Raw genomic sequence first — 15,360 nt, forward strand, 5'->3', positions numbered from 1 at the left:
TGTTTCTTCTTGACTCAGTTTTGGTAAGCTCTATGTTTGTAGAAATTTGTCCATTTCTTCTAGGTTGTCCAGTTTGTTGGCTGTAACTGATCATAGTATTCTCTTATGGTTTTATTTTTTTTAACATCTTTATTGAAGTATTATTGCTCTACAATGGTGTGTTAGTTTCTGCTTTATAACAAAGTGAATCAGTTATACATATACATATGTTCCCATATATCTTCCCTCTTGCGTCCCTCTCTCTCTCACCCTCCCTATCCAAACACTCTAGGTGGTCACAAAGCACCGAGCTGATCTCCCTGTGCTATGTGGCTGCTTCCCACTAGCTATCTATTTTACGTTTGGTAGTGTATATATGTCCATGCCACTCTCTTTGGCACAGCTTACCTTCCCCATCTGCATATCCTCAAGTCCATTCTCTAGTAGATCTGTGTCTTTATTCCCTTCTTGCCCCAGGTTCTTCATGACCTTTTTAATTTTTTTTCTTAGATTCCATATATATGTGTTAGCATACGGTATTTCTTTTCCTCTTTCTGACTTACTTCACTCTGTATGACAGACTCTAGGTCCATCCACCTCACTATAAATAACAATTTCGTTTCTTTTTATGGCTGAGTAATATTCCATTGTATATATGTGCCACATCTTCTTTATCCATTCATCCGTTGATGGACACTTAGGTTGTTTCCATCTCCTGGCTATTGTAAATAGAGCTGCAATGAACATTTTGGTACATGACTCTTTTTGAATTATGGTTTTCTCAGGGTATATGCCCAGTAGTGGGATTGCTGGGTCGTATGGTAGTTCTACTTTTAGTTTTTTAAGGGACCTCCATACTGTTCTCCATAGTGGCTGTACCAATTCACATTTCCACCAGCAGTGTTCCCTTTTTTCCACACACTCTCCAGGATTTATTGTTTCTAGATTTTTTGATGATGGCCATTCTGACCAGTGTGAGATGATATCTCATTGTAGTTTTGATTTGCATTTCCCTAATGATTAATGATGTTGAGCATTCTTTCATGTGTTTGTTGGCAGTCTGTATATCTTCTTTGGAGAAATGTCTATTTAGGTCTTCTGCCCATTTTTGGATTGGGTTGTTTTTTTGTTATTGAGCTGCATGAGCTGCTTGTAAATTTTGGAGATTAATCCTTTGTGCATTGCTTCATTTGCAAATATTTTCTCCCATTCTGAGGGTTGTCTTTTGGTCTTGTTTATGGTTTCCTTTGCTGTGCAAAACCTTTGAAGTTTCATTAGGTCCCATTTGTTTATTTTTGTTTTTATTTCCATTTCTCTAGGAGGTGGGTCAAAAAGGATCTTGCTGTGATTTATGTCATAGAGTGTTCTGTCTATGTTTTCCTCTAAGAGTTTGATAGTTTCTGGCCTTACATTTAGGTCTTTAATTCATTTTGAGCTTATTTTTGTGTATGGTGTTAGGGAGTGATCTAATCTCATACTTTTATATGTACCTGTCCAGTTTTCCCAGCACCACTTATTGAAGAGGCTGTCTTTTCTCCACTGTATATTCCTGCCTCCTTTATCAAAGATAAGGTGACCATATGTGCATGGGTTTATCTCTCGTCTTTCTATCTGGTTCCATTGATCTATATTTCTGTTTTTGTGCCAGTACCATATTGTCTTGATTACTGTAGCTTTGTAGTATAGTATGAAGTCAGGGAGTCTGATTCCTCCAGCTCCAGTGTTTTTCCTCAAGGCTGCTTTGGCTATTCGGGGTCTTTTGTGTTTTCATACAAATTTTAAGATTTTTTGTTCTAGTTCTGTAATAAATGCTATTGGTAATTTGATAGGGATTGCGTTCAATCTGTAGATGGCTTTGGGTAGTATATTCATTTTCACGATGTTGATGCTTCCAATCCAAGAGCATGGTTTATCTCTCCATCTGTTTTTATCATCTTTAATTTCTTTCATGAGTGTCTTATAGTTTTCTGCATACAGGTCTTTTACCTCCTTAGGTAGGTTTATTCCTAGGTATTTTATTCTTTGTGTTGCAATGGTAAATGTGAGTGTTTCCTTAATTTCTCTTTCAGATTTTTCATCGTTAGTGTATAGGAATGCAAGAGATTTCTGTGCATTAATTTTGTATCCTGCAACTTTACCAAATTCATTGATTAGCTCTAGTAGTTTTCTGGTGGCATCTTTAGGATGCTCTGTGTATACTATTATGTCATCTGCAAACAGTGACACTTTTACTTCTTCTTTTCCAATTTGTATTCCTTTTATTTCTTTTTCCTCTCTGATTGCCATGGCTAGGACTTCCAAAACTATGTTGAATAATAGTGGCAAGAGTGGACATTCTTGTCTTATTCCTGATCTTAGAGGAAATGCTTACAGTTTTCACCATTGAGAATGATGTTTTCTGTGGGTTTTTCATATATGGCCTTTATTATGCTGTGGTAGGTTCCCTGTATGCCTACTTTCTGGGGAGTTTTTTTTATTATATATCAGTGTTGAATTTTGTCAAAAGCTTTTTCTGCATCTACTGAGATGATCATATGGTTTTTATTCTTCAATTTGTTAATATGGTGTATCACATTGATTGATTTGTGTATATTGAAGAATCCTTGCATCCCTGGGATAAATCCCACATGATCGTGGTGTATGATCCTTTTAATGTGTTGTTGGATTCTGTTTGCTAGTGTTTAGTTGAGGATTTTTGCATCTATATTCATCAGTGATATTGGTCTGTAATTTTTTTTTTTTTGGTAGTATCTTTGTCTGTTTTTGGTATCAAGGTGATGGTGGCCTCGTAGAAGGAGTTAGGGAGTGGTCCTCCCTCTGCTATATTTTGGAAGAGTTTGAGAAGGATAGGTGTTAGCTCTTCTCTAAATGTTTGATAGAATTCGCCTGTGAAGCCATCTGGTCCTGGGCTTTTGTTTGTTGGAAGATTTTTAATCACAGTTTCAATTTCATTACTAGTGATTGGTCTGTTCATATTTTCTATTTCTTCCGGGTTCAGTCTTGGAAGATTGTACCTTTCTAAGAATTTGTCCATTTCCTCCACGTTGTCCATTTTGCTGGCATAGAGTTGCTTGTAGCAGTCTCTTAGGATGCTTTGTATTTCTTCGGTGTCTGTTGTAACTTCTCCTTTTTCATTTCTAATTTTATTGATTTGAGTCCTCTCTCTCTTTTTCTTGATGAGTGTGGCTAATGGTTTATCAATTTTGTTTATCTTCTCAAAGAATCAGCTTTTAGTTTTATTGATCTTTGTTATTGTTTTTTTTGTTTCTATTTCATTTATTTCTGCTCTGATCTTTAGGATTTCTTTCCTTTTACTAACTATGGGTTTTGTTTGTTCTTCTTTCTCTAGTTCCTTTAGGTGTAAGGTTAGATTGTTTATTTGAGATTTTTCTTGTTTCTTGAGGTAGGCTTTCATTGCTATAAACTTCCCTCTTAGAACTGCTTTTGCTGCATCCCATAGGTTTTGAGTCATCGTGTTTTTGTTGTAATTTGTCACTAGATATTTTTTAATTTCCTCTTTGATTTCTTCAGTGATCTCTTGGTTATTTAGTAACGTATTGTTTAGCTTCCATGTGTTTGTGTTTTTTACAGTTTTTCTCATGAAATTGATTTGTAATCTCATAACGTTGTGGTCAGAAAAGATGTTTGATATGATTTCAGTTTTCTCAAATTTACTGAGGCTTGATCTGTTACCCAAGATGTGATCTATCTTCGAGAATGTTCCATGTGCATTTGAGAAGAAAGTGTAATATGTTTTTTTTGGATGGAATGTCATATAAATAGCAATTAAATCTATCTGGTCTATTGTGTCATTTAAAGCTTGTGTTTCCTTATTAATTGTCTGTCTGGATGATCTCTCCATTGGTGTAAGTGAGGTGTTAACGTCCCCCACTATTATTGTGTTACTGTTGTTTTCCTCTTTTATAGTTGTTAGCAGTTGCCTTATGTATTGAGGTGCTTCTATGTTGGGTGTATATATATTTACAGTTGTTCTATCTTCTTCTTGGATTCATCACTTGAACATTATGTAGTGTCCTTCATTGTCTCTTGTAACATTCTTTATTTTAAAGCCTATTTTATCTGAAATGAGTATTGCTACTACAGCTTTCTTTTGACTTCCATTTGCATGCAATATCTTTTTCCATCCCTTCACTTTCAATCTGTATGTGTCCCTAGGTCTGAAGTGGGTCTCTCTTAGACAGCATATATATGGGTCTTGTTTTTGTATCCATTCAGCAAGCCTGTGTCTTTTGGTTGCAGCATTAATCCATTCACGTTAAAGGTAATTATCCATACGTATGTTCGTATTACCATTTTCTTAATTGTTATGGGTTTGTTTTTGTAGGTCCTTTTCTTCTTTTGTGTTTCCCACTTAGAGAATTTCCTTTAGCATTTGTTTCAAAGCTCATCTGGTGGTGCTGAATTGTCTTAGCTTTTGCCTGTCTGTAAAGCTTTTGATTTCTCCTTTGAATCTCAATGAGATCCTTGCTGGGGAGAGTAATCTTGGTTTTAGATTTTTCCCTTTCATCACTTTAACTGTATCATGCCACTCCCTTCTGGCTTGTAGAGTTTCTGCTGAGAAATCAGCTGTTAACCTTATGGGAGTTCCCTTGTATGTTATTTGTCATTTTTCCCTTGTTGCTTTCAATAAGTTTCCTTTGTCTTTAATTTTTTGTAAATTTGATTACTATGTGTCTTTGCGTGTTTCTCCTTGGGTTTATCCTCCCTGGGACTCTCAGCGCTTCCTGGACTTGGGTGGTTATTTCCTTTCCCATGTTAGGGAAGTTTTCGACTATAATCTCTTCAAATATTTTCCCGGGTCCTTTCTCTCTCTCTTCTCCTTCTTGGACCCCTCTAATTAGAATGGTGGTGTATTTAATGTTGTCCCAAAAGTCTCTTAGGCTGTCTTCATTTCTTTTCATTCTTTTTTCTTTATTCTGCTCTGCGGTAGTTATTTCCACTATTTTATCTTCCAGGTCACTCACCCATACTTCTGCCTCAGTTATTCTGCTATTGATTCCTTCTAGTGTATTTTTCATTTCAGTTATTGCATTGTTCATCTCTGTTTGTTTGTTCTTTAATTCTTGTAGGTGTTTTTTCTTTAATTTTTCTAGGTCTTTGTTAAACATTTCTTGCATCTTCTCGATCTTTGCCTCCATTCTTTTTCCGAGGTCCTTGATCATCTTCACTATCATTTTTTTGCATTCTTTTTCTGGAAGGTTGCCTATCTCCACTTCATTTTTTTTTTTTGTTTTTCTGGGGTTTTATATTGTTCCTTTATCTGGTACATAGCTCTCTGCCTTTTCATCTTGTCTATCTTTCTGTGAATGTGGTTTTTATTCCATAGCCTGCAGGACTGTAGTTCTTCTTGCTTCTGCTGTCTGCCCTCTAGTGGATGAGGCTATCGAAGAGGCTTGTGTAAGTTTCCTGATGGGAGGGACTGATGGTGGGTAGAGCTGGGGGTTGCTGTGCTGGGCAGAGCTCAGTAAAACTTTAATTAGCTTGTCTGCTGATGGGTGGGGCTGAGTTCCCTCCCTGTTGGTTGTTTGGCCTGAGGCGATCCAACACTGGAGCCTACCCGGCTCTTTGGTGGGGCTAATGGTGGACTCTGGGAGGGCTCACGCGAAGGAGTACTTCCCAGAACTTCTACTGCCAGTGTCCTTTTCCTCACGGTGAGCCACAGCCACCCCCCACCTCTGCAGAAGACCCTCCAACAGTAGCAGGTCTCGTTCAGTCTCCTATGCGGTCACTGCTCCTTCCCCTTGGTCCCAGTGTGCACACTACTTTGTGTGTGCCCTCCATGAGAGGAGTCTCTGTTTCCCCCAGTCCTGTTGAAATCCTGCAATCAAATCTCTCTAGCTGTCAAAGTCTGATTCTCTAGGAATTCCTCCTCCCATTGCCAGACCCCCAGGTCGGGAAGCTTGACGTTGGGCTTAGAACCTTCATTCCAGTGGGTGGACCTCTGTGGTATAAGTGTTCTCCAGTTTGTGGGTCACCCGCCCAGCAGTTATGGGATTTGATTTTATTGTGATTGAGCACCTCCTACTGTCTCATTGTAGCTTCTCCTTTGACTTTCAATGTGGGGTATTTTTTCGGTGAGTTCCAATGTCTTCCTGTCAATGATTGTTCAGCAGTTAGCTGTGATTCCGGTGCTCTCACAAGAAGGAGTGAGCACACGTCCTTCTACTCCGCCATCTTGAACCAATCTTTCTGTCAGTTTCTTTTTTGTATGTAGATTCATTTGCATTATTTTTTAGATTCCATGTGTATGTGATATCATTATTTCCTTCCTTCTGCTGACTTTGGGCCTTGTTTGTTCTTTGTCTAATTCTTTTACATGGTAGGTTAGGTTGTTTGAGATTTTCCTTATTTCTCGAGGAAGGCCTGTTTTGCTATGAATTTCCTTCTTAGAACTGCTTTTGCTGTATCCCCCAAATTTTGGAAAGTTGTTTTCTACTTTCATTTGTTTTGAGGTATTTTCTGATTTACTCTTTGATTTCATCATTGACCCTTGGTATTTAGTTGCATGTTGTTTAGTCTCCATGTGTTTGTTCTTTTCTGTTTTTCTTTCTGTAGTTGATTTCTAATTGATACAACTGAGGTTGAAAGAAATGCTTGATATAATGTCTATCCTCTTAAATTTGTTGAGGCTTGTTTTGTGACCTAGTATGTGATATATCCTGGAGAACATTGCATGTGCACTTGAAAAGAATGTGTATTCTGCTGGTTTTGGATGAAATGTCCTGAAGATATCAGTTAAGTCCAACTAGTCATGCTGTGTCATTTAGGACCAGTATTGCCTTATTGATTTTCTTTCTAGATGATTTGTCCATTGATATCCATGGGGTGTTAAAGTCTCCTACAATTATTGTACTATTGTCAATTTCTCCCTTTATGTCTGTTAGTATTTTCTTTATACATTTAGTTGCTCCTGTATTGGGTGTGTATATGTTAAAGAGTATATATCCTCTTCTTGTATTGATCCCTTTAAATCATTATATAATGCTCTTTTTGTCTTTCATTATAGCCTCTGTTTTATTTTGTCTGATAAGAGTATTGCTAGCCCTGCTTTCTTGTCATTTCCATTTGCATGAAATATCCTTTTCTATCCCCTTACTTTCAGTTTGTTTGTGTCTTTTGCCCTGAAGTGAGTCTCTTGTAGGCAGCATATTGAAGGGTCTTGTTCTTTTTTTTTTTTTAACCAATCAGCTATCCTATTTCTTTTGATTAAAGCATTAATCCATTGATATTTAGAGTAATTTATTGATAGGTATGTACTTATTGCCATTTTATTACTTGTTTTCCAGTTGTTTTGTATTTTTTCCTCTGTTGATTTCTTCTTTTTTGTTTCTCCCATTATGGTTTGATGATATTCTTTTGTAGTATGCTTGAGTTTCTTTCTTTTTGGTTGTTGTGTATCTATTGTAGGTTTTTGCTTTGTGGTTACCATGGGGTTCATATATGTTAACTCATAATTATATCTACTTGCTTTGAACTCATAGTCATTTAACTTTGAACACATTCTAAAAGATCTACGTTTTTTACTCCCCTCCCCCATATTTTGTTTTTGATGTATTTTTTACAGCTTCATGTTTATCCCATAAGTATTTATTGTAGTAGGAGTTGCTTTTACAACTTTTTGTCTTTTAATCTATGTACTGGCTTATTTAAGTGATCTTCAATCCCCATACATATGTCTTTCCTATTGGGATTTTTCCCTTTCTGGTAGATTCTTACTTCTTTTCCATTTTGAGAAGACCCATCAACATTTCTTTTAGGGTAGGTTTAGTATTGCTGAATTCTTTTAGTTTTTGCTTGTCTGAGAAGTTCTTTATCTCACCTTCTATTCTAAATGATAATCTTGCTGGGTAGACAATCTTAGGTTGCAGGTTCCTCTGCCTTTTTACTGTATTTAACTTTCTGTATCTCTATGATTTTGGGTGAAACAGTTACCTATTGTGGTCTTGAAGGGGTGTTCTTATGTGGGTGTGTCCCTATGCAGACTGTGTGTGCCCAGTGCATTTGGTGGATTTGATGTGGATGCCAGTCATATCTTTCCTCATGGTATGCTGGCCTCTATCACCTTGGTAGGGAATGTGGCTAGTAATGGAGGAGTTAGAGCCTGTGTGGGGCATGAGATGTACTTCCACTCTGCTTAGTGGCCATCACTGCCCTGTCAGGGGTGAGATCTGCTCTGAAGTTGCTGGAGCAGAGGCCCTGAGATTTCGGCTCAAGCTGGTTCTGCTTCCTTTAAGTGTGTGTTTTTCCTTCTTCTTGCACTGGGCCTTTGACCCAAAGGTGGGGAGTGCTGAAGCAAATGGGGCTCAGGTGCTTATAGAGGGCTGATATGCTGCCCTGTAGGCATCTGTGACTCCACTCAGATGTAGCCTAAGTTTGCATCTTTTCCCCTGTTGTGATTGTCCCAGATCTAGTGTAAGGCTATGGCATGGAGTGGGAGGGGTTGGAGCGTTTGCTTGTCTGGAACTGGGGAGCATGGAATGGTGGTCATGGGAGTTCAAGCACCTGCACTGCCATCAGAAATCTGGGCTGCTTCTGGGGTGCTGTTTAAGTAACTGCCAACAATGGACACTGTTCCACTTAGACCACACCCCAGGCCCTAGGTAGCCTCTGCATCTTTAGATTGAGTCTTTTCCCAGGTCCTGTCTGGCCTAGATCCAGGGCCAAGCTGTGGCTTGGAGTGAGCAGGGCTTGACATTCACTCGGCTCAGACTGGGGTGTGTGGCAAGGCAGCAGCCATGAGGGCACACCTCTCTCTACCCTGTCTGGTGGTAAGCTAACACTTGCACACTCCGCATGAGTGGAGTCTAGGCTTCTCTAGCCTTTCAGTGGTTCTTCAAGCAGCCAAAGGGGCTTGTCTCCTATATGTAGGACCCCAGGAGGGGGACGTCCAGTCTGTGGCTTGACCCACTCACTTCCCAGGGTGAATGTCTGCCTGTGTGATCTCCCTTTTCCTCTTAGTCCTCTCCCAGAGGCACAGGCCTCTTACCTGATGCTTTTCTTGCCATCCTAGCCAATTACATGTGTATCTTTCTTACAGCCTTAGTTGTATAGGAGTCCTTCTACATGTTTCCAGTTAGTTTTCCATTAGAATTGTTCCACATGTGGATGTATTTTTGAATTCTTTGTCAGGGGAGGTAAGCTCACATCCTCTTCATCTCCCACCTTCCCTACTCCAATTCTTACACTTCTATTTGATCAATATTCTTAAACTCTTATTTATGTCTCTTCTCTGCTGTGAAAAGGCATTTTCATTTTTTCTTCTCTCATCTTTTCCTTCTAACCACTGAAAATATTTTTATTCTTTGTCAGATTTATCCTTTTCTCACTATACAAAATAGTACTATTTTAGTTTAGGCAGTAATGATCTATCCCTTGGATTAGCCCATTAAGTTTTTTTAGTCTCCTTGCTTCCAATTTCTTTCCACTCTTTTCATTCTCCAACATTCATACCAATTATCTTTCAATAATAATAAAGAGGATTATATCACTTCATGCTTAAAAACCTCCACTGATTCTCTACTAGTTATAGGATAGAAATTAAAAGTTCCTAGACATACAAGCATTTCATATCTGATCTCAATCTACATTTCTAGATAATCTCCTGTCCTACCAGCAACACATACTACAGCCCTGCCACTCTGAACAAGTTCTATTTCCTTAGGTGTCTTTGTCTTTTACAACAATGTAGGCCTGAACATGCCTAAAATCAACCTATGCTACTTTAGAAGACAATGGGTACTCATTCTTTAAGTCTCCTCTCCAACGTCAAATTTCATAATTCTTTATCATTTTGCTAGTATTTCTGTAACTGTAACTACCATTAAAGAGTATTATAATGTAACTGCAAACCCTTCTTGGGCAGAGGACCATCTCTCTTTCATATGTATAACCCTTGCTAATCAATGTCCAAATAATAGGTACTTAAGACACTTAACATTTTTATTCTCTACTTTTCTAGACTGCAATTCTGTTACTCATCAGTTTGACATCCATATTTAAACATGATAACATCTCTTCCATCTTAAGGGAAAAAGCCATATCTTGGCCCTATATCCCCTCTGACTATTGTTCTACAGTTCTTTTCCTTTCACAGCCAAGCTACACTTGGTATTTTTTCTTTCTTGCTCTCCATTTCTTTCCAACTCATCACAATCTCTTTTCTGTCCCTATCCCTCCACTGAAATTTCTCTGACAAAAGTTGCCAGTGTGACTTTTTTGTTGTGAAGTATAGTGGACACATTGCCTCTAAGCTGGATATTTTTTCTTTGCCCCTCCTGATTCACTTCCCATACTTCTCTACTTGTCTCTGCTAGGCAGAGACCAAATGATCCCTTGCCTTTTGATTTATGGCTGACTTTGTTCCTCTGGCTTCCTCTCTTCTGGGCTTGGTTTAGTAGTGGCAATGTTACTCTACCTAGCAGCCCTCTCGTATAGCTATAGCTCTTTTCAGTTCAGGTCTGTGGTGGTAATACTGACTTTGTTGTCAGTTCTAGGGTTGCTTCATCATCCACTGTTGGCTTCCCAGTCTCCTTACTAACCTTTTTTCATTACCCCTTTTAAACATTACATGTTTTCTGCCAGTATCCTGATACAAACTTTTTATTTTACTGATTCCCTAGAAGCCATTTGATCTCTGTAAACTGCTTTTTTCCCCATGAAAGTCTGTATTTCCTTAGTTCTACCTTCTCTCAATATATAGTCCTGTATCAACCATTCTGTTCCTATCTGTAGGCTTCTCTTTTTTTCACTTCCTTAAATGTTACTGTTCTTTAGTGTTCTAACCTAGTTCTGTTGTCATAGTATATAATCTCCACAGGTGATCTCATCCATTGTTTTGGCTTCAAATGTCTTAAGCCTAGATCTTTCTCTTGAGCTCTAGACCCATATAATTTCAATTACATATATTGAAATAGCCTCCTGTTTTGTCCTCTTTCAATCAGTTATCAACACTTGTTCACAATAGATTGGAAAGATATGTTAAAAAAGAAAAGTTGATCTTATCTCCCATCTGCTCAAATCCTTAACTTCTCCTAAATGCTCAGGATAAAGTTTATATTCCTTAGCATGTAGGTCATTTACCTCTCCAATCTCACATCTAGTGAGCTATTGGTATTCTGCATTCTATTATTCAGCCATCTCTGACTCCTAGAACACATCATTCCTTCTGTTACTCTTGGCCTTTCCACATGCTCATCCCTCTGTCTGGAATACCAACTATCCACTTGTTTCATGATTAACTCCTATTTTCTTCAAAGTTTTGCTGAAGAGTTTTTTATTCCATGAAGTCTTTCTTGAACTATAATAAAGACTGAATGAATTTAATCGTTCTTAGATCTGATCAAGGGAACTATTTGCCACAGGTATTCTAAAAATGGAAGTACTTTAGTAAATAACATTATAAACAGGTAAAATATTAACATAAATTACATATGAATTGTAGACATCATTACATAAATTAATATTAAATATTATTATCATTACCCATTTGGTACTGTTCTATACTTTTTGAAGCATTATTTTACTTCTCTCCTAGATTATACTCTTGGGATTATATTTTTGAATATTACACTTCTCCATATCCCCTTCTCAATGCCTGATATAATGCTACATACATAGTAGGTTCAAGAAACATTTATAATAAATAAATGGAAAACACAGGATGTCAGAGGGTACTCTCTGGTTGGTTGGTCCATCCTATTGCTTCAAGATAATTCATTTAAACTAACCTGGAGAGGAACCAGGAGGGACTGTAGCTTTTTAAAGATATCCAGGAAAGATTTTCAGTGAGGAAAAACCCATTTCTACCATAAAGTTACTCCTCTTACCTAAATTTATATCATTACAACTCAAAATTTTTTTTTCTCTCAGTAAAACCAATATCAATATTTTTAAATGGGTTTTATGATAATTCCCATAGAAAAGTACTAACATAGGCAGCATTGTAATACCAAAGACAACAAATTAAAATTCCTTACTCTTGAAGCAGCTTATATTGTACTCTACCTCAATTCAATGTGTGAAAATAAAATAGTAAACTCTAAAACAGAGGTAAGGAGTAACTGATGAAAAGGCCTACAAACTCAGCAACTAGAGAACTATTTAATTATTATATATTAGTAAATTACACATGATAATCATAAATTACTTACCTCCAGCCTATTATTGGTCTGTGGGAAGAGGGAAGGTTTACCTCTGATTTTAAGTTGGATTCCTGAATTTGTTTGAGGGCCTCTTCTAATGGAGGAACTGGTTTTTGAAAAACTAAGGGGATAATAAAGGTCAAATAGTACAGAAGCACTTCATCTTCAACACTCTCTTTATATATAACTTAATTGGTCAATGATAAAATACTACCTTAAAATTTTTGTAAAAAATATTTTTTAGAATAGTGTAAATATTTTAAATGTAGACACCCAATTCCCCAATAAGAAACAGTTACCTCAAAATTATCATCACCAATTTTAAGAATATTTATTTGGAAAAATGAAACATTGAGAAATGTCCAGCCTTTTTAGTGTGGCATGCAAACTCCATGATATCTGATTTCATAGTTCCATAAACTTCTGACAAAATTTATAAATATTCTTATGAAGAAAAGGGGAAGATATAAAAACACCATTTAACATTTATTGAGCATTTACTGTTAAATACATTATTTTTAAGCACTGTATAAGTATTAACTAATTTAATTCTTACTAAGGCCTTTGAGGCAGATGCTATTTGAATCTCCATTTTGCATCTGAGGAAACTGAAGCATAGAGAAGCTAAGTAACTTGTTCAAGGTCATACATTATATGGACACTCCTCCACATACCACTCTGCACAACCTCTAATCCAACCCTAGATCCCATAAGTATCCACTTTCCCAAGAATTTCCATTGTGCACTTTGGTACACACCTTCTTGTTTCAGTTGAAACATAGCTTTTTTTTAAAGGATATTGCTTTTCCTTCAGCCCTCTTATGGGGAGGCACAAATAACTAAAAATAACTCAACATCTGAAGGTAGAATAGGTGACTTTCTAGCTCTCCAATGACACTAACAAACTGTTTCCTCCTTTCTTCTTTAAAAAAACCCATGTCCTCAGACTTTTCCACTATTATAATGTTTGTTATTTACCTTAAAATGTTTAAGCAAAACCAGTATATTTTTATGAATGGGTTAGTTCAAACTTGAACTCTAGAGTCAAGTGGTGATTGCATAAAATACCAGTGAAAAATGCACAGTTACAAGATGGTTTGCTGGATATTCTAATCATAAAGGGCCAATCGTCTTGAGGCAGAAACTATCAAGCTTTAGATTTTGATTGTTTTTCTAATTAGCATAATCAATGTCTCAAATGGTTCCTTATTGGAAAAACTAATGGCCAGTTGCACAGCCTGATGAATGTTAAAAATGGATTTTCTTTGTTGAAATTTAAGATATTTAAGTGGACTTTCCTAAAATATTTTAATCACTCTCTACCCTTGCATGAACAGAGAATAAGAATCTAGGGAGGTCTATACCCTACACCCTTACAGATGGTATTGAGGTTTGATCTCTGATTAGTCTTGGCTCCAGCTGTTAAACAGGAATATTTCTGATGGTCCAATACCAGAAGGCACGTAAATTTTGTCTCTGGAATGTGACTGTGTAAGTCTGAGTGAACCTTTCATATAAAGTGTAGTCAAAGCACCTAAAAGGACACAGAACTGGGCCTTTATTGAGCTTAGCGAACAAGTAGTACCAATCGTTTTTTGTCTGCTTTGCTAAAAAATGTTTAGTTGTGCTAGACTATAGTCTGAGACTTTGCTTTTATTAACACTCACCACTTACTGTCTATCAAAGAGAACTTAAAAACTACCTTTAAAACTAAGGTAGTTTTACAAACAGTTTACAAACACCCATTACTCTTTCTTGTTGCTGTTGTCTAATGACCTTCTAGTCACTACCTCATATTCACTGATGAAAATTTAAGTTTACATTTTTTGTGTACTTATGGTGTATTCGGGCTTTATTATTTCATTTAAACCACTAGACTCCTCCTTCCAGTTCTTTTGCTCTAATATTCTAACTCCAACATTCTCTGACTCCAAAAATTTTCTGACCTCATCGGAACTCCCAATCCCTTTTTCGAAGCAAGGGGAAGCATCAGCTATCATGCACATAGGGTGAACCTTTGGTTTAACTCTCATAATTTGGGAATAAACTAAACCAATAGACAATTAAATAAACAGTTATTTATCATAGCTTTGTTGTTGCTCTTCACTCATGGCATTACATTTTCTTAAAATTTTAATCTAATATTTTGTACAGGTAATATATTCATGTTCAGAAATCAAAAAAATAAAATACACATTTGGAAATCTTGCTCTTATTGGTCATTTGTGTATTCTATCACTGTTTATGCGAATACAAACATACATAAGTATATATTCTATTTTAAAAAGTTGAAGTATAGTTCATTTACAACACTATATTAGTTTCAGGTGTACAACACAGATATTCAATATTTTTATAGATTATACTCCATTTAACATTATTAAAAAATAATGGCTATATTTCCCTGTGCTGTACAGTATATCCTTGCTGCTTGTCTATTTTATACATAGTAGTTTGTGTCTTTTAACCCAGCAGTCCCCAACCTTTTTGGCACCAGGGACTGGTTTCGTGGAAGACAATTTTTCCACAGATGGGGTTGGGGGGTATGGTTCAGGCAGTAATGCGAGTGATGGGGAGCAATGGGGAGTGGCAGATGAAGCTTCACTCGCTTGCCCACTGCTCACCTCCTCCTGTGCGGCCCTGTTCCTAACAGGCTACAGACCAGTAGTGGTCCACGGTCCAGGGGTTGGGGACCCCTGTTTTAACCCATACCCCTATTTGTTCCACCCTTTCACCCTCCACACTGGTAACCACTAGTTTGTTCTTTGTATCTGTAAGGTTATTTCTGTTTTTAAATATACATTCATTTGTTTTCTTTTTTGACTTTGCATAAGTGATAACAGAGCTTGTCTTTCTCTGACTTATTGCAATAAGGATAATACTCTATAGGTCCATCCACATTGTTGCAAATGGCAGAATTTCATTCTTTTTTGCGGCTAATATTCCATTGTATATATTTTCCCTAATTCAGTTAGAATTCTTATTACTATTGCTTTGAGTTCTTTATCTGGTAAATTATTTCTGTTTCATTATTTGTTTTTTTCTCTTGCTCTTTCAATGGAGACAAATTCTTCTGTCTTCTCATTTTGCTTAACAGTCTCTGTCTCTATGAAATTAGGTGAAACAGCTACCTATTGCTATCTTGAAGGGGTGTCCTTATGTGGGAGCATCCCTATACAGCCTGTGTGTCCAGTGGTTTTGGTGGGAGGGCTGGATTTGA

At 37.0% G+C, this 15,360-nt stretch overlaps 1 protein-coding gene across 1 annotated transcript in view; it reads right to left on the reverse strand.

Annotated features, from left to right (window-relative positions):
- CEP126 (centrosomal protein 126) overlaps positions 1-15,360 on the reverse strand; it is a 127,135-nt gene that overhangs the window by 70,959 nt on the left and 40,816 nt on the right. Inside the window, exon 4 of the mRNA XM_060017216.1 lies at positions 12,150-12,261. Coding sequence (XP_059873199.1) covers positions 12,150-12,261 — 112 coding nt within the window. The remainder of the gene's footprint in view (positions 1-12,149; positions 12,262-15,360) is intronic.

This window comes from Delphinus delphis, chromosome 8, assembly GCF_949987515.2.
Source record: "Delphinus delphis chromosome 8, mDelDel1.2, whole genome shotgun sequence".
NCBI classification, from domain to species: Eukaryota; Metazoa; Chordata; class Mammalia; order Artiodactyla; family Delphinidae; genus Delphinus; species Delphinus delphis.